The sequence below is a fragment of the Ambystoma mexicanum genome, chromosome 5p (assembly GCF_040938575.1).
Source record: "Ambystoma mexicanum isolate Mex_15411 chromosome 5p, UKY_AmexF1_1, whole genome shotgun sequence".
NCBI lineage: Eukaryota > Metazoa > Chordata > Amphibia > Caudata > Ambystomatidae > Ambystoma > Ambystoma mexicanum.
Genome location: NC_090930.1, coordinates 269,371,709 through 269,396,673, shown reverse-complemented (window position 1 = coordinate 269,396,673; position 24,965 = coordinate 269,371,709). Strand labels below are relative to the sequence as shown.

At 48.4% G+C, this 24,965-nt stretch overlaps 1 protein-coding gene across 1 annotated transcript in view; it reads right to left on the bottom strand.

The window, feature by feature from the left end:
• Positions 1–24,965, bottom strand: part of CUL4B (cullin 4B) — a 1,392,627-nt gene that overhangs the window by 326,094 nt on the left and 1,041,568 nt on the right. Inside the window, exon 17 of the mRNA XM_069612678.1 lies at positions 4,425–4,538. Within this exon, the coding sequence (XP_069468779.1) occupies positions 4,425–4,538 (114 nt within the window). The remainder of the gene's footprint in view (positions 1–4,424; positions 4,539–24,965) is intronic.

The window sequence follows — 24,965 nt, the reverse complement described above, 5'->3', positions numbered from 1 at the left end:
GGCCAGCTCACAGTCCAAGTAATTCCCGATTGCGCCACTATCAATGTATGCTTTAATGGCATGCATACGATTAGGTTGTTCAGGACTCGCGAGGACCATGGGCATGATGAAATGCGAGGTCAAAGAACTGGTTTTAACGCTCGGCAAGCGGACCTCTACACTTGCCGGGCGAGGTAGTTTCCCGGCTCAGAATTCTCAGTACCTTTATCAGACGCCCCTACTATCTTCTTCTTGGGCTTCACTGGACAATCTCGAAGAAAGTGCCCTGAGTTTCCGCAATAGAGGCATAATTGCAGTTGTCTCCTCCTTTCCCTCTCCTTTTGGGTTAAAGGTCCTTTTACACCCCCTATTTGCATGGGTTCCACGGAATCAGTTCCTTTCGTAGAACTTTGCGGCCTTGAAAAAAGTCGGGTTTCAAATCTGGATCGATCGGCTTTCCGATTCTGTAGTCGATGATCCAATTGCACTACCAGATCGATATATTCGGAACAGTCTTGTGGAGGATTTACCACTTGAGCCAGAACGTCTTTTAATTCCCCACGCAGACCTCTGTAAAACAGTGTGATCCTCTTATCCTCCGGCCATCCGGTTTCCACCACTAGTCTGTTAAATGATGCAATATAAGTCAGAAGATCTTGATTGCCCTGTCGTAGTGAAAGAAGTTCATTGTCCAAGGCCTGTCCCTGATAGTGCCTTGCGAACAGTTTCTCCATACTGGCTTGGAAGTCCTGGAAGTTATGGAGAATGGGGTCATCTTGAGACACTAAAGGAACAGACCAATCTGCGGCACTGCCACTGAGATAAGAGAGCACGAAGGCCACTTTAGCCTGGTCCGTTGGAAAAGCGGCGGGTCTGCACAAAAAGTGCAAGCGACATTGATTGAAGAACACAGCAAACCTTTTTGAATCACCTGAAAAGCGTTCGGGCGGAGCCAAAGGTATATTTCCTGGTAGATTGATTTGTACCGGATTCGAGGAAGCTGGAGGAGCGTGGCCCCCACTTGGGGTTGGTAGAGGAGTTTGTCCAGCTTGGGCTTGCAGCAATTGTCTAGCCAAATCGTCTGTTCGCTCTTTGGAGACCACTAACTCCCTCCTTAGGGCATTTGTTTCCTGACGTGCAGCGTGTACTTCCGCCCTCAACTCCCCGAGTAATTGGGCCAACTGGTCTGTGTCTGAAGTTTCCATTGCGCCTGGGCGGGAATTTTGTGGTAAGGCTTCGCGTTCTGTAACGCTCACCTGGTTCCCCCGGAGGCGCGGGTCTTGATCTGGCGAGGATACTGTCTTCAGTGTTAGGCACAGGGTTCGTTTTGCTCCCGGACTGGGCCCCCTTCCCACCGACAGTTTAAGCTGAAGAGAGATGTCTGCAAGGGTAAACCAAGGTATTAGTGTGTTTGGAAGGTTCGGAAAGTTCCTAGCCCCTCTCGCCCTTTCTTTCCCCGTGGAACTGGGTTGATATTGCGCTTACCTTATATAGGTAAATGCCGGGCTCTCCATCCTGCGTCTTATGCAGGGGCGCTGGATCCAGTTGCTTCACTGGATGCGAGCTCTGCCTCTTGATAGCAGAGGATTTGCTGAGAGCGAAGACGCCGTTAATGCACGAGCGTGTCTTGTAAGTATTAAAGTTCCTTTTGCCTTGCTTTCTTCTCTTTCAAAAGTCTTAAGTCTGTAAAGTCTATGTCTTTCCCCTTTTCAGAGGCTGTGACGATGAAGATTATCCTTCTAATGGCACGTAAGTAGAAAGACTGCACTAGCGCTGGAGAATGCTCCGTAATGTCTCTTTTGTCTTTGCAGGTGCTGAGGTGCAGCGCGAACAGATTGAAAGCGAGCGTAACACAGGTAAGCAGAACTTGTAGTTGAATATTACTAACCGATGTTCTCTCTCTTTGCAGATGTCGGATGCCGGAAGAGAAAGGCAGAAAAAGGCGCCTTGGATGCTGCCGTTGGATTAGGTAAGTAGATTCACTGCCCTTTACTTTAACCTAACCTGTGCCTTTGTTTTGCAGGAGCTGCAGGAGACTAAAGAAGACTGCAGATTGGATTCCAGCAGGTTATTTCGTGTTCACAGGATCTGGAGCTGGAGATTTCCTGGAGCTGACACGGTGAGCGTCCTGCTGCAGATGCAGAATAACGCGAAGCACGTGAAACCAATCGGGTGTGGTTTAAATAGCCTTCTGTAGTGCTTAGGCGTCTCCTTCCACGGCCCCACCCAGGTAAGAAAAGAGTTCCAGATTTCAAAAAGAGTTCCTGTGTTCTGCTTCCAGGGAGTGGCTCCTGCTCCACCCAGACAGAAAAAGTAGTTCCAGGCAGAGAAGGATCAGGAGACCAGTTAGCTGGTAAGTAAGCAGCATGGTCTGCTACAGGTAGGTCCACCAAGCACTCTTATCCAATATGAGCCCGGCGCTTCCTGTGCCGGGACCAGTCACCATCATGAGCCTGGCGCCACTGGCGCCAGGACAAGGTCCAGAGGGTCCCTATAGGGACTGGCTGGTTCCTGGGATCAGAGTCATGGGCCTGCTTCCAAGGTCGTGGGGCAAGTCCTGACCCCTTGGAAGCAGGGATCGTGACAGCATCAGCATGGAGCTATGCAGCAACAAATTGCAACAGTTACCATAATGTAGAAATAAAACTCTCTGATGCACCCCTGTGCTGTTTCATTCACATACTATGGGCCTACCCACTTCCATTCACAAAGTATTGTGTCACTGCCAACCTACCCACATTCTGTTCACAATGGTCCTGCTCCAACCAATCTGCACACACCACACTATGCAAGCACCACCCTCTACCATATGCAGAGTCCGACATGCGTTGCTGGAGTGGCTATGCTGAAGCCCTACGCTCTCGAGTGCATGCCCTACGGCCTACGGCCATGCACTCAATAGTCTAATCCTTCCACAGACCCACTGCTACTTCATTTACCCATGCATGCCACCATGTGCCCAACTACCGCATTCCATCCGCAGAGCACAGCCACTCGCGCTCCCACCCAACCTATGTCATGTGCAATTCACTCCCCTTCTGAAATTCACCTGCCACCACTCACCAGGAAAAGAGGTCACAGCAGAAGCCATTAGGCCATTACGACAGCTGCCTCCAATTACCACACAAAGTACTCGCCTGTCTATGTACCTGCGAATTGGCGCAATACACACAAATACTGCAGGCACTCAGTCTTCTTCCACCTATGTACATATGTCACATGAACCACTTCTCACCCTCCCACCTGTTCCCTCCCTTTTTGCCACCAACACATGGTGTAAGGTATATTTTCCAGACCCTTCCACCGCTGCACTGTCCTCCGATACACCATGGCGGCGTTTCCCAAAACCTTTGACGCACAGCAAGCTTCCCTCCAGCCAACCACCGGCCATGTCCAATGTTCGCTGAAAGCACGGCGTACCGCAGGCCAATGGAACTTCAGTCTGCGGCGCAAACTGGTAAATGGGTCGGCGGAGCGGACCCAGATTGCACTCATTTTTGGGACGTGCATTTCAGTTCTTTGCAACCAAAGTACTGGCCCGATTTTCACCAAACACACAAAAGCACACTTTCAGACCCAAGCCCCCGCTCCTGCCGCAAATTTGGTGAAAATCTGTTCAGCCTGTAGCCATGCGCAAAGTTTTTCCCCAGTCTATGGAAAAAAACAAAAATGTGGGACCCCCCTATAACTTTGCCCCCTTCCATGCACGAAACCTCACCCAACTTGGGGAACAAATTCAGAGTAGGCCATATACTTTTTTTTTTAAAAGTTTGGTGACGATTCCTCCATGGGGAGCGAAGTTATAAGCCGCCGAAAAAGTGCTCTTCCTATGAGTTTAGCAACTTAACCATAACTACATGCCCGCTACCACCGGCCGTGTAATTATCTTGCATCCCAAACAAATTTGTAGGGAATAATTGGCTTTGGCGCATACATGTTTCTGAAACATGAAGTTCTACAACTGTCCTTGTACCAATTACTTGCCTCCCATCTAATGAATACTTTAAGCTTACTGGTTTAAAAAAAAAAAAGATTCAGAGAAAAGCAATAGACACAACTAACAAGATATGAACTATATTATATTTATCAGAAATCAGCGAGGAGCCAATGCAAGATGTGTCCATAGAACTTTGAAATGTTAGTGTGGCACAGCCACGACATGAGAATGCAATATGTCGAAAAGCAGAACCACAGAATCCACATAGAATTTGCAAAAATATGAATTGAATATCATAACCAACATCACATTGAATGCATGAAATATTATTAAGTCCAGTTGTGCACGTTTGTCACCATATACTTTGCATTGATACTTCTGTCACCATGAGGCATTAACCCCAGGTGATAAACGTTGTTTAAGTAGTTGGAAGACAGCAGAGCATGCAGCCAATTGAACATCAAGCACAGAGAAAGACTTTAAAAACAAACATTAAAAGTTAACTTGCCTCTTTAAACTCAGCTTTCAATACACAGTGGCCTAATGTTGACTGCCATTGGAGTTTTCTGCCACTGTGTTTTCCAAGATAAAAGGTTTTAAAAATTTCCTGAAGTTTTACCATCTAAAAGAAAAGGGAAAAGTATTGAGATTTTTCCACTTTGAAGTTGATATTTTTGTCACCCATTCTAGGAGTTTATATTTGTTACATAAATCAAATATTGGTATTAAACAAGAACTGTAATAGCCCTGAATGCTGTTAAAAGAGGAGGTTGACACTTTGTTTTTTAATCAAACCACTATCATGCCTATACATTGGCCTGAGTCACATCCAGAGGAGTTTTTAATGTCGGCGTGTGCCACACTTGGATGGAGTTGTGAACAATGGCAAATCGGGATTGATAGCATGTGCCAGAGTTAGATGGAACATTGAACATCAGCTGGAGTCGCATCTAGAAAGAAAGGTGAATGATGACATTTCCCACACTTAGATGGAACCTTAACATTAGCCTGAGTCGCATCTAGATAGCATACTGAAGGTCAGCAAGTACCACACGTGGATGAAATTGTGAACATTAGCCTGATTCGCATCTAGATAGGATTATGAATGTCAGCAAGGCCCACACTTAAGACAGAATTGTGAATGCTAACATGTGCCTCGCCTAGACATTATCCCGCGTCCCATTTAGATAGAACTGAATGTTAGCATGTGCCACACTCAGTTGAATCGTAAAGACCAGCTAGCTGCACAAAGACAGGTTTCAAAGGTGGGCAGGTGCCGAATTTGGACAGTTGTGAATATTGGCCAGCATCATTTATGGAAGGGATTGTTAATATCGACTGGTGCTGGAGCTAGATAGACATGCAGTGATGTTTGTGCACCACACCTAGAAAGAACGTGGAAATTCAGCACATCGCTTCGGTATCAGGTAATATTATCCCCATATATATGGTCGCCGTAAATAATATCGCCGGGAGAAGGTCGCAGCGATATTATATGGGTGACCATATATATGGGGAGAAGGGCAAAAAAAAAAATTACAAAAAAAAAAGTTTGGGGGTTGCAGGGGTGTCCCCCGCATGTTCCATGCAATAATATCGCCACACAAAATGGCCATTTTTCGGCGATATTTTTGCATGGCAAGATTTTTGTGGCGACATTATTACATGGAACCATCGCTTCTAGACAGCGATGCTAATAACCAATCCACTAACTATTTCACCTTTTTGCCTACACCTCTCAAACTCTAACCAAACACAACCACAACCCTATACCAAAACAAACCGCACAACCTTCACTAGACCGCAACAACAAAACAAAACGCATATAGACACACACAACGTCTACTGACCGGAAAACACCAAGCCCAGAGAACCGTGCTGAGGCTGCCAATGGCACATCACTGCTCTCTTCCACTTTTCCCGCTTACTCCCACTAACTCACCCCCCCTCCCCTTTTCAGAGCTGCCAGAGCGCAAGGGCACCGCTCCGGCGGTGATAGTACGCGGTACAAATATCCTTTAAAATGAACTCTCATGCCTAGCCTGCGTGCAATTCCAAGTTACTTTTCCCAGATTTTAGAGCTCACAGGGAGATAAAGATGGCCTGAGATAACAGAAGCAATATGAGGGCTGCCCAGTCCTATTTCACCATGCTTCCAGCATTTATCTGTACCGTTCCCTCCCTCCCTCACACACTGGCAAACTAAAGTATCTGGCAGAGTGTAGACAAGTCCCGCTGGCAAACTCAGCTTGCAGCATGTGGGGATTCTCGTTTTTGCCATCAACCTCTCAGCTAAGGTGATCCCAGAGACCTCAATATGTTTGAGAAAATGTGCAATGTGGATGTTTGCCGATTAAGGCTTGGCCTTTTTATTTGAAACTAGAACTTTGCATAACTGAATATAATTTTATTTGTAAAAAATATATTTTGATATTCATGAATCTGAAATCTTTGTACTAAGGTTTGCATTGCTCTATATAGTCAAAATCCTAAATTGCTTCCTGTTAACAGACAAGGACTTGGATTTGTTCAAAACATTTCTGAACATGACAGGTTTGCATAATGTGCAGCCAAGCACACATTCATTCAAGCTTGCAAAGACTGCACTATTTATATCACATGCTTTGTGTATGCAGACTGTGACAAAGTCACATTAGGCATATCTCAATAGGGCAAAAAGTGGATTGGGCTTGATGTGGCAGCTCAGGGAACCCAGGACGACAACCAGTGTATCTAGAAGTGGAACATAAGGGATTCTACAGAGCCCCTCCAAGATTTCCCACAGCTGCAGCCCCCTATCTCGTTAGATATATCGTGTCACCAAAAGGATCTCCTAGGTATAGCTTGCTCAGCCGGCAACTTTTTGCTTCAGTTTATAAACCATCCCACCTACCTAGAGGATAGAGGGAGCCAGAACACACATCGTTCACTTTAGTGTCATCAGAAAGGAATACATTGAGCGCTCAATAAAAGGACCATACCGGCCCAGCCAACGTATGATCACAGGTGTTGGCCAGGGGAACACCTGCACTGCTGCTGGCATTAACCTTTTCTTCCTGAGACACTGCAGCAGAGAAGAGCAATACCACCAACTAGTCAGCCAAGAAGCTAGAAACCGATGAGGGTGTACAGGGAAGCCATTGCTCTGCACACACTACTTATGCCTGAAAAAACAATTTCTTGAGCTCTTGGCTCCCGAACCAACAGCATTGTGATTAATTACCAACCAGGATAGGGGAAACATAGGGAATAGCTGCAGAATCCAGGGTTCACCTGAGCAAGATGCAAGGTTAGAAAGCAGCAACCAATCCTGATCAGAGATGTCAGTGAATGAATTAGCAGGGCAGTTGTGAAGGGACAGGACAATCAACAGCCCTAACAATTAGCATAAGGAATTGCAGGGCGCATCAGTGAATGGTCTACCAACCAGAGCATGTAGAGCAAGAGCCAGAGAAGCAGAGAAAGCAAATTAGAAACAAGAATGTCCGGTGGTTAACCATCAGAGTCCAAGAAGACCCCTAAACAAGGGGGGCAGTAATATTGGATGGTAGGAGTGAATTACGGTATCGCTATTGGCACAGATAGATGACTATCAGCTACATCGTGATCTTATCTGACACACACTAAGGAAAGAAGGGAATGTTACTAGCTGATAAGGGAATTCGCGAAGCGAGTTTGAATCTATAGCCCCCGACACGCAGACCACGTTGAGAAGCAGAGGGGCGCTAGATCCATAACCCCATTTCTGCCTATTTTCCCCAGGCATCGGCTGAAGAGAAACCACAAAACTGCAAAAGGTGTAATCAGCTATTGTGAGAAACCTGAAGGTAATCTCGCATCTACTCCGCAGGGATCTACTGTTCCGGGGGCCAGGGAAGGGCCATCGCTTTTGGATCCTGACTCTGGGGGGTGGACAAGCGAGGGAGTATCACCTGGGTGGAGGGTCCTCGGGGACTGGAGAGAGGGTGCCTAAAGGCAAGACATGGTATGTCCCCCTTCATTAACACTGACCTACCAGACCCGTCCTCAGTCTTCATGGGTTGTCAGTCCTTTCCAGTTTTTCCCTGTAATCTCCCATCAATTACTGTTACAAGGAAGAGGCAACTAAGAGTAATGCACGCTTCCTATTGTAAACACCACTCTGGTACGGGGACGAAGAAAAGGGGTCTGCATGCACTTAGTAATGAAGGTCAGTCATGTCACGCTAGCAGGCTTAAACAAGGTCAGGCAATTAAGTCTAACCCTTTTCACCTGCAGCCTGTTAATAATGATAAAGAGTATAAAGGCTGGAGGCCAATAGCAGAGAGAGCAAAGAGAATCCACCGTACTGGGATCGAGCCAAGCATCCTGCCCACCCGATGCCTGCAGCACTCCTAGTGCCTCCGCCGCTGTCCCCAAGAGTGCCTGCAGCATAGCCGCACACCGTGCCAGCTGATCGGCACCATCTTGTCCCACGCTTCAGCCTGACGCCAAAATGGCAGGCGCATCGCGGCGCGACATCGAGGCTACTACTAGTTGCTAAGCAACTAGACTGTTCTTTATCCAATCAGCATTCCCAGCAGGCGGAAGCCGGCTCTGCAGGAAAGGCCTGAGGAAAAAGGCCCCGTTGTATCCTGTGAGCCCACACAAGCATCCCTGCAGAAGGGTGAGAGGGCTGGAGCCCTCCCCTCCGCCCTACGAGCACGCCCGACGCAGATCCACAACCTCAGGCCAGATCGAGCTGCCTGACCTGAACAAAGACAGCATCCTGCCATTGCACATGCCTGGTAAGGCTCCACTACCAGTATCCTGCCCACCTGATGCCTGCAGCACTCCTATTGCCTCTGCCGCTTTCCCCACGAGTGCCTGCAGCATAGCCGCACACCGTGCCAGCTGATCGGCACCATCTTGTCCCACACTTCAGCCTGATGCCAAAATGGTGGGCGCATCGCTAAGCAACTAGAGTGTTCTTTACCCAATCAGCATTCCCGGCAGGCAGAAGCCGGCTCTGCAGCAAAGGCCTGAGGAAAAAGGCCCTGTTGCACCCCTGTGCGCCCCGGGACGCTGCAGAACTACAACCCACCCCTTGTCCACCTCAGTGCTCGCATGCTGGAGTTAGCGGTAAGCACTAGCTACCCGACTGCTAGCTACATGTAACGCTGCCTGGACCCTTGACCCTCTGTTCTAATGTGCTGTGCGCCTGCCGCTTGCAGTTAGTAACAAAACGCACCTGTCCATGCTTGAATATCATTGTTTGCCGTCTCCGAGCCCCTGCTGCACACCATATCCTCACCGTCGATTTGCCTTGTATGCAAACTACTCGACCTACGCTCAAGGCCAGTGGCCCCTTGGTTACTACACACTGCACCATACGTAGTAAATTGCTTTGCCTGTACCCTCAAACTGCCAACATCTACCATACGGTAACCCCTGCACCATCCACAGATATGTATGCCATTTCTATATGTGCCGCTGATAGTGCCATAGACATACTACCGGCTACTCACCCATTGTATATGTACCTATGCTAGCCACTCCTTGCTCAGCCAAGCCTATGCCACAAAAAACACTCTGGTAAAATGCACCTAGCCTATGTCTGTCTCCCATCTTAGAAATTTGTATCCAGCCCATCCACAAAGAATGCATTTTTGCCTGTGTTTGCATTTTGAATTTTGTATCTAGCCAATGCTGCGCCCTTTTACAATTATTGCATCTAGATTTTGAAATCTGTATCTAGCCAATGCTGCACCCTTTTACAATATTGCATCTAGCCTATGTCTGTATTTGCATTTTGAATTTTGCATCTAGCCTATGCCTGCGCCTGCATTTGGTAAACTATACCCAGCCTTGCCTGTTTTTAAAATCCACAGCCCTGCCATTGACTGCAACCCACGCCAGAAAAGTCTAGTTAACTGTGTCACAGTACTACACAACTTTAGTTCAGTCGTCTTGGCGACTGTCTAGGGAGGCTCAACTCAGTCTAAACAAACTTAGCAAGCCCTTGCTCATATTGCCCACTCGTATGACGAACTTCGCCAACTTCCGCCTACTCTCTCTCCTGCTAGTCGCAATACAAATTTCAATAACCATGTCCCACCCGATACGTACTGAGCCCCCGCTAACCACAAATCCAGGGAACTTCGGAACTAACGTATACTCTAGCACTCCCTGCATCTTAGCGACTAGAAACGCTGGACTCCGCTCACGCCTCAGCAGACTACATGACCCACTCGCTAGATCACTACCTCCTGTCAACATTAGAACTAGCCCCCACACTACATACAAGACGCCTAATAAGATAAATACGAAGAACACTGATCTAGACCACATCGCCACCAAACTAGACATCTCTAATAACTCCAAAAGCCCCCACCAACGGCCATCACCTTCCACCACTACCAAACCTGCTCAACTTGCTCCTCCAATTAAAGCAGCACTATTAAACGCAAGGTCATTAATAGCACATGCTACAGACATTGCCAACCTAATAATAACTAAATCTCGACTTCTTAGCCATCGCGGAATCCTGGTTGCATGAGGCAGCAGGACCCCTACTTCCCGTTGCTATCCCGGATGGCTACACTATAATTAGACAAGATAGAGTAAATGCACGAGGCAGAGGAATTGCCATTATCGCTAAATCCAGTCTTGCGATGAGACTCGTCCAAACCCATAACTTACTCTCTTGTGAAACCCTCACAGCCAAACTCCCTCTAACTGACTCCCAGACACTAACTATTCATCTCATTTACAGACCTCCCGGGCCCATTGGAACCTTTGAGGAGGACATCCTTACCCTCCTTTCGGACAATCTTAAAACTACATCCCAACGACTAGTCCTAGGCGACTTCAAGCTTGGTTTTAATGACCCGCTCGATAAACCGGCCACAACAATAGCCAACTCACTATCTGAACTAGGACTTTCCCAAAAAGTTAGTGAGCCCACTCACGCTAAAGGAAGAACCTTGGACTGGGTGGCAGAATACAATTGCACAGCCAATATTACTGCTATTACGCCCTATCCAAGGACTGACCACTTTCTCCTGTCCTTCTCACTCCTCACTACTAGACCACTCTTGCCCACAATACCCACCGCCCCCCCTGTCTAGCCAGAAATAAAAAAAACTTGAGATACTGTAATTCCAGCTATCCTGCCCACCTTAAATCGGCTAGATGAAATCCTTGATCCAAGCATACTTGTGAAGGAATATAACAAAATAATGCTAACCACACTGGACAGCATTGCACCCCTGAAACTCAGACCTAGCAAACCTAAAGCACACCTCAATAAATGGTTCACTCCCCAACTCAAGGACCTTAGACTTCTAAAAAGGAGCTGTGAAACTACATGGAGACTCCTCCCAACCACCGCCAACCAAATAAAACTTAGAGATTTCATCTCAATACAAAAAAAGAGATCTTCATCGCAAAAAGCAACTCCTACAACAAACGCATCTCAAGGGCCAACTCCAGCACCAAAGAACTATTTTCCATCCTCAAAAAACTTGAATCCCCTATCACTACACCTGAAATCTGCACCAAGGACAAAACGTGGTGTTCGGATATACAACAGGCCCTAACGGATAAAATAACTACCCTTCAAAATAAAATCTCAAAATAAAACCAATCCATTAACCACCTACTCAACCACACCGCCTCCAATGCCCCTCCTAAAGACACTCCAGTCAACCTAACCCCCTGCTTCTTTTTCACCAAACGTTCTACCCATGAGGCTGAGAAAGTAATTCTATCACTCAAGCCCTTCAACTGCCAGGGTGACCTCTGTCCGGCTTAGCTTATAAAAGAAGCGGCAAGAGATCTTGCTCCTTTCATCACTAAACTGATTAATGCCTCATTCTCCACAGGAACCGTCCCAGCTAATCTTAAACAATCATGGGTGCTCCCACTACTAAAAAAAACAAACATTAGACCCGCTAATTCCAACCAATTATCGCCCCACCACCACAGTACCCTTTCTGCTCAAGATCTTCGACAAAGTCGCTTATCTCCAGATCCAAAACATTTCTGGAAGAGCATAAACTCCAGGGAGCTCGTCAATCAGGAGTCCAACCCCAACACCTAACAGAGACGGCCCTCATCGACCTGAAAGCACAGGTAGACGAGCTGAGAGACAAAAGGAAAACAGCCCTCCTCTTACTATTAGACCTCTCAGCCGCATTCGACCTGGTAGACCACAAGGTCCTCTGCAGACATTTAGACACGGCTGCCAACTTTTCTAAAGAGGCAATAATCTGGATTGAGTCCTTCCTGGGTGACAGAACCATGAGGGTCTTCTCGCCCTCAGCGACAGCAGACCCTATCCCCATCACATGCGGTGTTCCCCAAGGATCTTGCATTTCCCCCTACCCTGTACAACATTCACCAAGCCCCTCTTTGATGATGTGGATTCTCTTGGTATCACCTACACTAACTATGCAGATGATACTCAGATTCTCGTCCCACTTTCCGGGGATTACAAAGAGGATTTGGCCTTGATGAACAGGGTGCATCTCATCATCCAGGCATGGATGGCTATTCATGGTCTATGCCTGAGTGATGAAAAAATGGAACTCCGCATACTGGGCACACATGCCAACATAAAAAAACCAGGACCGAATTACTCATCAGTCATCATCGATGGTAATCTTATAAGGGTGGCCAAAGAGGTGAAAACACTTGGGTTCTACCTTGACTCCACCTTATCTTTTACTAAACAAGTTAACACCTTGGCCTCAGCCACAGCCTACACATGCAAGCTGATTAGAACTGGCAAACCCTTTCTATCAGATGATAATTGCATTACCCTAGCCAGAGCCTTGATTTTATCTAGGCTCGACTAAAGCAATGCAGTATATATTGGCGCCAACAAATCCATCGCCCAAAAAATCCATATCCTTCAAAACAATGCCCTTAGAGCGGCAGTAGGTGTGTCTAAAACGTCTCACATCTCTGCCATAAGGCGCCAAACAATTGGCTTTCCACTCTCAACAAAATCAACTTAAAAACCGCCTCCTTGATACATGAGGCATTGAACAATGCTGCCCCCAGTTACCTTGTAAACAGAGTTCAAAGAAGAATCTCCACTAGACCCACAAGACTTACCAATGCCAACTGCATTAACATTCCAAGATTTAGACTAACCAAGATCGGGGGGGGGTGGGGGAACAGCTCCAGGTCAAGGCGGCCCAACTTTGGAACTCCCTACCACACCATCTCAGGGCGGATCAATCCTACCCAAGTTTCAGTAATCAACTGGCTCAAAGCATATGATAACTAATTAAGAACATACCCTTGTATATTTTTTTGTACATTTGTCATTTCTGCCTATTTTTGTATAGCACACCCATGTACCCAGCTATGCATTCCATGCACTGCTATGTAATTATATTCTCTGTGTATAACTATGCAACCTGTTAACTAAGCTTCACATTGTCTGTACTGCTTGCTTCCTGATACCCCCAGGTCCGGTGCACATCATAAATGAATAAACTAAAGAGCAGAGATGATGCCAAAGATTCCCAGAGACCTGCCAAAGGAGCTTTACAGGACCAGGAACCCTCTACTGTGAAGGCGGGCAGCAGGCAGTGCCAGGTAACGGGGGAGAGAAAAGCCATCTGCACCCAAGCCCGGGTGCAGTTGGAGCGGAGGAAGAAACCTGGGATGCAGACCGCGTGTGGAGCAGAGCAGAGGTGCTGGGTCGCATCAGGAAACAAGCCAGGCAAACAAATTGAAGGTTTTTCTGCTCGGGGAGAGCGGTTGGGAGGATAGGCAAAAGCCAGTAAGTGTCAGGAGATACTGAGGAGACCTGAGTGCTCCGAAAAAACTTTAAATAATTAACAGTTCCTGCATTTAAGTAAATGCTACTCATTGAATATCGAACTGAAAGAAAATCTCTAATTCAACATTCACAAGTGAATGCTATCCATACGGAATACGAATTGAAAATGTTGCCATTCAAACAAGCACAAGTAAATGTTACCTGTAATGAATGCCAAACTAAAAGAAAGCTGCCAAATGAGTAAACTACGATGTGCTGAAGGAACACTTCAATAGATGTCAACCAGCACGATCATTTAACAGCAGTATGGAGAGAATCAAGGGCATATGAAGGATTGAAGAGTTGTGTTGAGAGGTATGCGTGCAAAGGTCAGAAAGACTGCCAATTAGAGTTGTTGACGTGGAAAAGTGTTAATATATTACAAACCAAGAACTGTTAAAGGGGATGCACAAAGACAACGCCTGCAGCTCACTAACCCTTTGCGCAGAGGTAAAAGTCAACAACAAAACAGTTTTTAGCATCACCAAGCGGATGTCCACAGAGGCCATAGGCTCAAAGGGCTTGCTTTGCAAAGCTGCAAGAACCACATTGAGGCCCCTGACCGGATGGAGCCTATGCACCAGAGCAAAAAGCCTAGACAACCCATTAAGGTGGGCCTTAACCACTGGGTTGGATGCCGAAGACATATGCTCAGGGGAATACTTGTAAGCCCCAATGGCTGCCAAATACATGCAGCAAATATTCTCCTGAACTCCAGAGCGGGCCAGGTGTGCTGAAAAGGCCAGTACATCATCCAGAGTAGAGGGTCCAGACCTTTGTCACAAGCCCAATGGCAGAACCTAGTCGAGGGCCTCCTGAATGATGTCCCAGTTGTGATGTGAAAACTGAGCGTGCTGACACCTCCGCTGATCAGGAACCAGGCCGCCAGTGCCAGTTGGACCAGGTCCGGATGTTCCACTGCCTCGCCCTGCTGTGTTGGGAAACCCTTGCTGGGTATCGGAAGATGGATGGGACCCTGGGAGCACAACTGCAGCAGATCCAAAAACCAGGGTCTCGAAGGTCAGTGGGGGCAACCAGGATGAGGCTGCAGCCCACGGAGGCACAGAACTTGCAGAGGGTCTGTTGTAGAAGAGGGGTGGGCGGGAACACACCACCAGTGGCCGTGTCAACAGATGTGAAAGGCGTCTCCCAGCAACCCCCGACTCCACCCTCCAATAAGGCAACCTCGGGGCACTTGGCATTCAGGGGAGATACAAACAAATCCAGGTCAGCAAACCCCAACACTGGAATAGGGGCAACAAGGAGTCCTTGTGCAACTCCCACTATTAGGTGTTGAACCCCAAGCGACTCAGCTGATCCGCTTCTGCATCGCTGTGCACTGGGAGGAAATCCAAATCCCCTCTATCTGGGCCCATTCCCAGATCAAAACCGCATCCATGCAGAGGAGGGGGTGGAGGGATGGGGAACGGGTGCCACCCTGCTTGTTCAGGTAAAACATTGTAGCAGAATTGTCCATCCTGACCAGAACCGACGTGTCCCTGTTGAGGGGGCAAAAATGCCTCGAGGGCCAGGCCCACTGCCCTGAGCTCGGGCAGATTGATATGTGTGAGGGCTTCCACCCTGGACCATGCTCCATGAATCGTGTAGCCCCCCCAACCCGAAAGGGAGGAGTCGGTCGTCACCACCAGGGTAGGCTCCGGTTGGGTGAAGGGGGCTCCCACTGAAACATTGCCATCCATCAGCCACCAGCGAAGATCAGGCAGAAGGAGCAGCAGTCTAGGGATCCTGTCTGACTGAGACCCCATCTCCCGATCCCAATTGGCCGCCAGGTGGAGCTGGAGGAACCTCATCTTGAGGCAGGTGTGCTGTATAGTGAGCATGCAGCAGGCCATCTGGCCCAAAATGTACAGGAACCACCATGCCAAAGTGGTCGTGTGGACGAACCGCCTTGAGGAGGAACAGAAGCCTTGCGGGCGCAGGAAACACCTGCTGAAAGGTAGTGTTGGAACTCACCCCTCGGAAGACCAGTTCCAGAGATGGGCACAATTGTGACTTCCCCAAGGTGATTAAGGGTATCCGCCAGACTCTGGCAGGAGTGCACCACCCCTTCGGGTGAACCCACCCTCACCAACCAGTCGTCCAAGTAAGCATATGGTTGAGCCTCCAAGCGGAGAAGGCTCACCACTGCGTTCATCAACTTCGTGAAGACATGTGGGGCCAAGTTAAGGCTGAAGGGCAGCACCTTGTACTGAAAGTGGTACGACAATCGTGAACCGCAGAATTGTCAGATGCAGTTGATATATGGGTACATGTAGTTATGCATCCTTGAGGTTCAGGGAACACATCCAGTCCCCTGAACACAAGCTCAGCTATGTGCACGAGAGTAATCATCTTGAAGCGTTCCAGCGGTAAAGGCAGATTTAGAAATGACAGCTCCAGGTTGTTCTTTGGTGCTAAAATCCTGGAATAGTAACCGAAGTCCTTGTCTACAAGAGGAACTGGTTCTATAGCCTGCATCTCCAAGAGCAAAAGGCCCTCCCGTAAAAGAGCCGGGGACCCAATCTGATGAAGATGAGGAGAGGATGGAGGAGGTATAGGAAGACTGAAGCCTGTGGAGATTACAGAGAGGATCCATGGGTTGCTGAAGAGATGCTTCCACGTGTCCTGAAACAGAGCCAAATGGCCCCTCCCACAGGAGAGCTGTGTTCCCAGACCTTGACGTCACTGCTTCTTGGCATCAGAGGCAGAGGATGGGGAGCGGAAAAATCTGCACAATGTCCTCTGCCGCTTCCTTCTGTTGTCGCTGGGCGACCCGTCAGGCCTTAGTGCACTGCAGTCTTGGAACCCCATGAAGACAGAACGCACAAGGTTTGAACTCGGTCCTATCTTGGGATTGAGGGGAGGATTTATGGCCTTGTTTTGTCAGGATGGCAAAGTACTTGGTTGTTTGAGTGGAGGTTTTCTTCTTCGTTAATTCGTTATCAGTGGACCAATGAACGTGTCCATGTGCTCAAAGGGCAGATCCAGGATTCGCTCCTGCACATCGGATGCAAACTTTGTGGCATGGATCTACTCTGTCCTTCTCATCTCTAACCCCAGGCACAGCCCTCTGCTGGCTGTACCAATGTGGGCGACCGAAGAGTCCAAGACTATGGTTTAGAATACGAGGCTGCAGCAAGCAGAGAGGAATGGGGCTGTGGGTGGGAGTCGAGGAGGGTTGGCACCCGGTCCACCAGCCTAAACCTGCTGTCCAACTTCTTGTTCATCTGGGCGTTGGCCCTGGGCTTCTCCCAGACCTCCTGCGTCACTTGCAGGACATACTTCGGGAGGGGAATGCCAGACCGGATCTTGGTGCATTTGGCAAAGACCTCTGCTAGCGCACCCAGCTCCTGGGGGCTTCATCAGGAAGAGGGACCATCAAGTACTCTGCCAGGCCCTGAAGGCGGTCATGAAAGGCCTTAACAGATGCCAAGGGTTAATCGTCCTGGGAGTCAGTCATCACCCCCACCCCTTTTTACAGCCCAAGGGGAATCCGGACCCTGAGACGTAGGTGCCGGCGGAGTCCCTCACCGCCCCCCCGGCCCCATGTACGGAGGCACAGACAGGTCCAACGGCTGTTGAGGGGGAGGCGTTGGTGGTACAGGAGGAAGGAGGGGGTCAGAACAACCGGTGGAGCCTCAACCAGTGGAGGGACCTGCACCGACAGCATGAGAACAGGAGGAGTACCCAGAGGAGAGGGCCGGGGCAGCCCCACTTGCGAGATGACCTCCTTCACAACGTCCTACAGGAGCCGCTTCATATGAGGGGAACACATGAGGAGGAGGAAGCGCTCAAAGAAGTGGTCCTCACAAGCCGCTGGATCCCTATGGGCCCGCCCTCTGAGGCGCTGGGCCTCATTCCTGGTCAAAGGGCTGAGGTGCATGGTGTGTGCAGCTGTACGGCTGTGATGGGTGGATGTAGCCCTGGGGGTACTAGAAACCTGCACCGTAGGATCCGCTGCATCTTCCAGAGTGAAGGGGGCTGTGATCATCTTGCAAAGACTATTCGATGGGTGAAAGTACTGGTGGGGACCAAGCCAGATCCCAAGATGGCTGTCTGTATGGCAGGCGGCCGCGAAGGCCCAGAGCCAAGAGAGCCCTCAGACATGAAAGGAGACCGGTTGAGTCTTGCACCCGAAGCAGAAGAGTCAACCGAAGAGATCCCTCTGGTAGGTGCTGTGCACTCAACCGGACAGCCAGTAGTCCTAACGTCCTTATTCAGTACATCAGAGCGAGCTCCAGTATTCTGGGAGCCCTCAGCACCTGTGCCGGTAGGCATGTTGGATCTAGCTAAGGACAGCCTCTTGGAGGTTGCACTCAACAATCCATTAATCCCTGGTGTAGAAGATGACGATCCTGATCGTCCTTCCGAGGATAGCCTGGTAGGTCTCAGAGTCCCTCAGCTTGGAAGGCATCAGGTACCCAGAATGCCCGAAGAGCCCCCGGGCACCTCAGCTTGGGAGCCAGTAGCCTTGGAGGCCTCAGGTCTGCCAGAACCTGAATCAGACGAACCCCGATCCGTGGGAACCCCAGGAAAGGAGCCGCTTCGCTGTGGGGCCGTACTGAACAGAGGGCCTATTTTGTCTTGACGAGAGGTCCAGGAGTCGAAGTCCTTAAGGTGGGGCGGAGGAGAAGTTTGGAAGATCTCACTCCACCACAACAAACTATTCTTCAATGCCCTGTGACCGAGTAGGCGGCGGGCCAAAAATGAGTCGCAGCAGTGGTCGGGTTCCAAGCACTCAAGACAGAATGCATTTGGGTCCGAGACTGGGAACGAACGGACGCATGGGGAACACCTCGCAAAGCCTCCTGCGGTCGACATGAGCCAGGGCAGGTGAGGCACTGAAGGGAAGTGAATAAAGAATTGGAAAAAACAAACTGGGAGCAAGCGGAAAGCTAAAGAAGTTTCTGCGCTGGCTGCCAGGTCCAACACCGTCAGTGCAGAAAAAGGGACTGTGGTGAGGCACCCTAGGGTGGGGCCTCGACGGGCGTTCCGACACCCGAGGCCGCGGCCCTGTGCGCTATATTAAATATAAAGGGGGAAGCTCAAGGTTTCACTGCCAAAGGTTCCGGTACCGTCGCCATGTTGGGGGATGCCCACAAGGATGAAGGAAAGGGGACGGGACATAAGAGTAAGAACTGTGAAATACTTGGTGAACCAAACCTGTAGGAGGATGAATCGGACCTGGTGTTTTCTTTTTAACTATTGAGCAGATGAAATCAAAAGTGAATGTAATGTTAAAGTCTTGGGGAAGAGAACCCAGAGAGTCAAACAAGCTAAGGACTTCGTCTTGGGGATGGGAGTCCTAGGACCTTTATTTGGGTGAACTGTGCAACCAGAGAATGCTGTCTTGGGGAAGGGAATTGGAGGCTTTTCGTTTTGTGCGAACTGTGCTATATTAGAATTTTGTCTCGGACCTTCGTTTTGTATAAAGTGGTACATTTGAACTTGGAGAAGGTAATTTCAGAACTTGATCAAATACTTTTGAATTGAATCTTTATTGGAACTGTGTTGAACTTGAAACGGGGAACCCAAAAAGAACTCAGTATTTATTTTTGAACACTTATTTTGTTGAGAAAGATTCCCACATCATGTTTTTGTTATAGTTTTGAGGAAAAGCATCGGTTTTGACACGGGCAGATTTTCATTTTGGACTTAGAAAGACATTCCTAAATCCCACTACAGTATAGGGCTAGTTGGGCATTACAACAGCCTGATCATTTATAAAGTTTTGGTTAGAAGTGCACTTCTGCTGTCCGTGTCATCTCTCTTGATACCATGCCCGTCTCAAACTACACATTTTAAAGGACTAGGTTGGGAGGGCAGGGAGGACTATATAGGAGGAAGGACTAACCCATCAGAACATTACAACAGGCAAGTCATGGGTTTTTCTAGTGGATTGCTTCCAAAAACAGATTCTGCTAAAGATCTCTCCAAAACATTAAAGAACCTGGATGAAGGAGAGCGAGGAGCCAACAGTAACTCCTGCACTGGTATCTTACATAGATTGAGCTGCTGTTTGAATGTTCCCAGTCAGGCTAGGAATCCTTGTCACTTTATGCAGTCCCGTTTTCTGTTTTGCTGTAAACTATTCCCATCAGCCACACATATAACTCTAATATAGCTGTGCCATTACCGCCCCTGAACCTTAAGCAATGTTTGGATTTTCTTTTGCACATTTCCCACCATAGATGTCTATGGGACATATTTCATTTTCATTACCCACCAAAACCAACCAACAGCTGGTCATCTGCCCTGATGTCCCTTCTCCAAGAGAAATAATAGCCAAGAACCCTACTGGGGGTAGACTATGACCCCTGTCCTCAGTTTCAGAAGTATGAAGCAGAGGGTAGAAGACAGGAAGATTGGTTTTCTGGAATAAGTGAAAGTTCGACAGTACTTAGGATCCAAGGACAGCCTCAACCTAAAAGCCACCTTCTTCTTGGAGAAGTCTAGTTAAGGAGGTTTGACCTAAAGACCCTGGGGTTCACTCAACCATCTAGCAGATGGGAAGGAAACCAGAAAAATCAAAGGGTGATCAACCACAAAGGGCAAGAATGAGAAAAGTCAAATAAAGGCTTAAATCCAATGCAAGAAGAATAAATTAGCGAGGTAGAAAGGCATCAATCCCCGCAAGTAATTCATAATGGTGGGGATGGAAAAGAAGAACAAATAATTACTTAGCGGTCAGTAATTCTTTCTGATGGATTAATTACTCTCATGCATTTCCTACACTATATGACAATGCATTACTTACCGTAAAAGCATTTCTGATGGTTGTATCTGCTTAGATTCACATGCTGTGCATAGTCCGACATCCAGTGGTCACTGCAGAGTATTGCATTTTGTTTTTCATAGTCGAAAAGGGGAGGTTGACAAGGCGTGTCTAACACTATCCCTATAGTGACGTGCAGTGTACCCACAATCCCTCACGCGTCTAGGTCCCTCTGTATTTTTTCTGCCCTGAGGGAGCCTATTAGACGTGAGTGAGTACAGAAAAGAGAGATATCGAAGAAAGTCTATGTCCCTTCCATCCGAGCGGGGAGGAAGGGTGGGCGCATGTGAATCTAAGCAGATACAACCATCAGAAATGCTTTTACGGTAAGTAATGCATTGTCTTCTGATGTTTGTTAATCTGCTTAGAATCACATGCTGTGCATAGACTAGCTAGCAGTACGCGGAGTTGGAGGTGGGTTGTGAGAAGGAACAGTAGAAAAAAGATGTCTTAATACTGCTTATCCCACCTGGGAATCAGATCTAGAGTGGGCATCTAGACAGTAGTGTTTTGTAAAGGTGTGAACAGAACTCCAGGTTGCCGCTTTGCAAATTGACTCAAGAGGGACATTTGCAACGAAAGCTATGGAAGCCCCGGTGCCTCGAGTGGAGTGTGCTCTTGGCTTGAAGGGTAGTTCTCTCTTAGCAAGAGTGTAACAGACAGTGATGCATTGTACAATCCATCTAGAAATAGTGGATTTTGAAACTGCATCTCCTTCTCTTCCTGCTGCCACCGAGACAATGAACTGATTAGTCTTTCTCAATGGTCTAGTTCTTTCCATATAAAACATCACGGCTCTGAACATCCAGTGTATGCAGGCTCTTCTCACCTAAGTTTGAAGGATTTTGAAAGAACGTTGGTAGTTCTATTGACTGGTTGACATGGAATTTAGAGATACATTTTGGTGCAAACCTAGGATGTGTGTGTAGAACCACCTTATCCTTGTGAACTGTTACAAAGGGGTCTAGTACAGAGAGCGCTTGTAGTTCACTTACTCTCCTAATGGAGGTGATCGCTATTAGAAAAGCAGTCTTAAGAGTGAGGTCTTTAAGTGTTGCTATGTGCATGGGTTCAAAGGTTGACCCCATGAGCCTGGTTAGTGCTACATTTAGGTCCCATCCGGGAGCGGGGTTGGCTATGGGAGGGTGGATCCTCTTCACTCCTTCCATGAAGGCTTTAATAACTGGGACTTTCCACCATGACACTAAGTTGGGAAGTGGAGTATGCGGAAAGTGCAGGTAAATGGACTTTAATAGAGTTAAACACCAAGCCTGAGTCTAGTAGTTGAGTCAGCTACAGAACAATGTGTGTGGGAGAGCAGTCAACTGGGATGATGCTCCTTCCCCTACACCAGATGACAAATCTTTTACATTTGCTAGAATAACAGTGACGAGCGTTAGGCTTTCTAGCCTCCCTGAGAATGTCCATGCATCTCTGCGGGAGTTGTAAATGTCCAAATTCTATATCATCAGGAGCCAGGCTGCTAAGTTCATGGTCTGAGGGCATGGATGTAGTGTCCTGCCCTTGACCTGTGACAGCATGTTGTACGGGCAGGGAAGTTTCACTAGAGGAGATAGGGACATCTCCATCAAGTGAGCGAACCATGGCTGTCTGGCCCACATAGGGGCCACCAGTATCATGGTAACTTGTTCCTGGTGCATCTTGTGCACTATCTTGTTGAGAAGGGGAGTCGGGGGAAAAGCGTAAACAAATTTCCATGACCATGGTATCGACAGACCGTTCCCCTTGGATTTGTTCTGGGGGTACCTGGAGGCGTAATCTTGGCATTGGGAGTTCTCCAGAGTTGCGAACAGATCTATTTCTGGGAATCCCCATTGTGTGAAGACGTCAAAGACGATGTCTTCGTGTAACCGCCATTCGTACTCCGAGGGCAGAGGGAAGTCTCTGCTGAGTTCGTCTGCTAGCAGATCGAGTTCCCTTGGTACATGTTGTGACAGTAGGAACATGTGTTTGAGAGCCCACTTCCAGATGTTCTGGGACAGCTTGGACAGTCCTGGAGAGTGAGTGCCCCCTTGCTTGTTGAGGTAGTACATGGCTGTGGTGCTGTCCGCAAGTACCATCACTGCCTTCCCTTGCAGGTGTGCCTGGAAGGCTTTCAGTGCCTTGAACACAGCTAGTAGCTCCAGTAAGTTTATGTGCTTGGATGCTATGCTCGGAGTCCAAACTCCGTGAGCAGTCTGATGGGATAAGTGAGCCCCCCATCCTGTGAGGGATGCGTCTGTGGTTAGAGTGGCTTCCACTGCGGGGGTGGCGAATGGTTTCCCCATTACCAGGTTTTCCTTCGACCACCACCGTAGCAAGAGAACCAAAGCCTGCGAGACCACCATTAGATCGTCCCATTGTCCGCTGGCCTGACGCCACTGGCAGTGGAGCCACTCTTGCATTGGGCGCAGGCGCGCGTGAGGTACCAAATAAATACATGATGCCATCATTCCTAGTAAGCGCATTGCTTTGCGTACCGTCCCCTCGACGGGTCACATATTGAGGGATCTGAAACAGCATGTTTTGGACCCTCTCATTGGAGGGGAAGACGAGGCTGTCCTTTGTTCGAATTAGAGCCCCTAGGAATTGTTTGATCTGGCTGGGGTCTAAACTGGACTTCTTCTCGTTGATGGAGAAGCCCAGTTGAAACAAAAGGTCTACAGTCTTTTGGGTATTTGAGAAGCATGTTTCGTAAGAATACCCTGTTATGAGCCAATCGTCGAGGTAAGGGTATACTGGGATGGACAACCTGCGCAGGTGGGCCGCTGCCACTACCTTCGTGAATACTCTCGGCGCTGATGCTATGCCGAAGGGTAGCACTTTGAACTGGTAGTGTTTGCCCTCTATCATGAACCTGAGGTATTTCCTGTGCGCTGGCAACATTAAAATATGAAAGTATGCATCTTTCATGTCCAGTGTTGTCATGTAATCTCCCAGTGAAAGCAGGGGGATTACCTCCTGTAGAGTCACCATACGAAACATTTGAGGTTCGACAAATTTGTTTGCTGGGCGCAGATCTAGTACAGGGCGCATGGTTAAGTCCATTTTGGGTACAAGGAAGTACACTGAATAAATACCTTCCATTACCTGAGATAGAAGCACAACCTCTATAGCTCCTTTTTCTAGTAGTTGGTCCACTTCTTGAAGAAGGACGGCGAGGTGTTCTGGTGACATGCGTCGTCCCCTTGGGGGTCTATACGTAGGGGAACTGTTGAATTCTATAGTTGATAGTACCCAGCAGTCTGATGTTATACCCTCCCATGCTGGAAGAAAGGATGTTATCCGGCCCCCGACCGGCGATGCATGGGAGGGGACCCGAATCTTTGAGTCATTTGGTGTTGGCGGCTTGGGAACCTCTAGGGGTGGGGCCCCGACCTCTTCCCTTGCCACGACGTTGTCCTCTTTGGCTGTATTGTCCACTGGTGCCTTGGTTAGAGGACCAGTTACCTGCAGAGTATTGCTGCTTCTGTAGTTGCTGCTGCTGGCGTTGGCCTCGGAAAAAGCATCTGTTGCCATAACCACGTTTGTTGGGAGGCCTTGGTCTAGGGTTTTGATGGTGTCAAATTCCTTCTTTGCGGTCTCTAGTGCCTCATCCACTGCCTTACCAAAGAGGTTGGCATCTTCTATAGGTTTGTTAATTAGAGATGCTTGTGTTTCAGGTATAAAGCCTGAATTACGTAGCCATACATGGCGTTTGAGGAGGATTCCTTGGACTAGGGAACGGCCAGCCGTTTCTGCAGCATCCAGAGTATTTTTAATGATGCTTTGGTTGACTAAGATCCCTTCAGTAACCGTGGCTAGAAGCCGAGAACGTAGAGGTTCTGGTACCTCCTCGATGTCCTTACGTAGTTTGCTCCATTGTGCATCTGCGTAACCTGCCAGCAAAGAGGAGTTGTTGGCAATTCTTGCGGAAAAGGCAGCAGAGGACGTAATCCTCTTTCCTAAGGCATACCATGTTTTACCCTCTTTATCTGGTGGTGGCTCGCTAGTTGACAGCGGGACCCCTGCTCTTTTCCTTGTATTTGTCACCACTGAGTCTGGTACAGAGTGGCCCCTGATGTATAACGGGTCCGATGAGGAAGGACTACATTTTTCTATCCTCTGGTTGACCCCTTTGATCAACGCGGGTGTAGATAGTGAAGGAATAATTTGTCTCTTTACTGAGGCGAGGAGGGGAATGGTTTGGCTGACAGGGGGGAGGAGGGGGTGGAACAGGTTTAGGGCGTCAGGGTCTGAAAACGCTGATGGGGACTGCCAGGGCAGTGAAGCGCCCTCTTCTGGGTCTTCTCTGAAGCCCCCATCACCCATATCTGGGTTATCTTCAAAACCTTCCTCCTCTAGGTTTAGTTCCCCTTCATCCTCCTGAAAGTGGGGGTCCTCTCCAGTGAGGTCATATAAATCTACATCCTCTTGGGGGGGACTAAACAGCCTAGGGTACTTGGCCCTGGGATCCTCCTGAGGTCCCTCTCTTGATC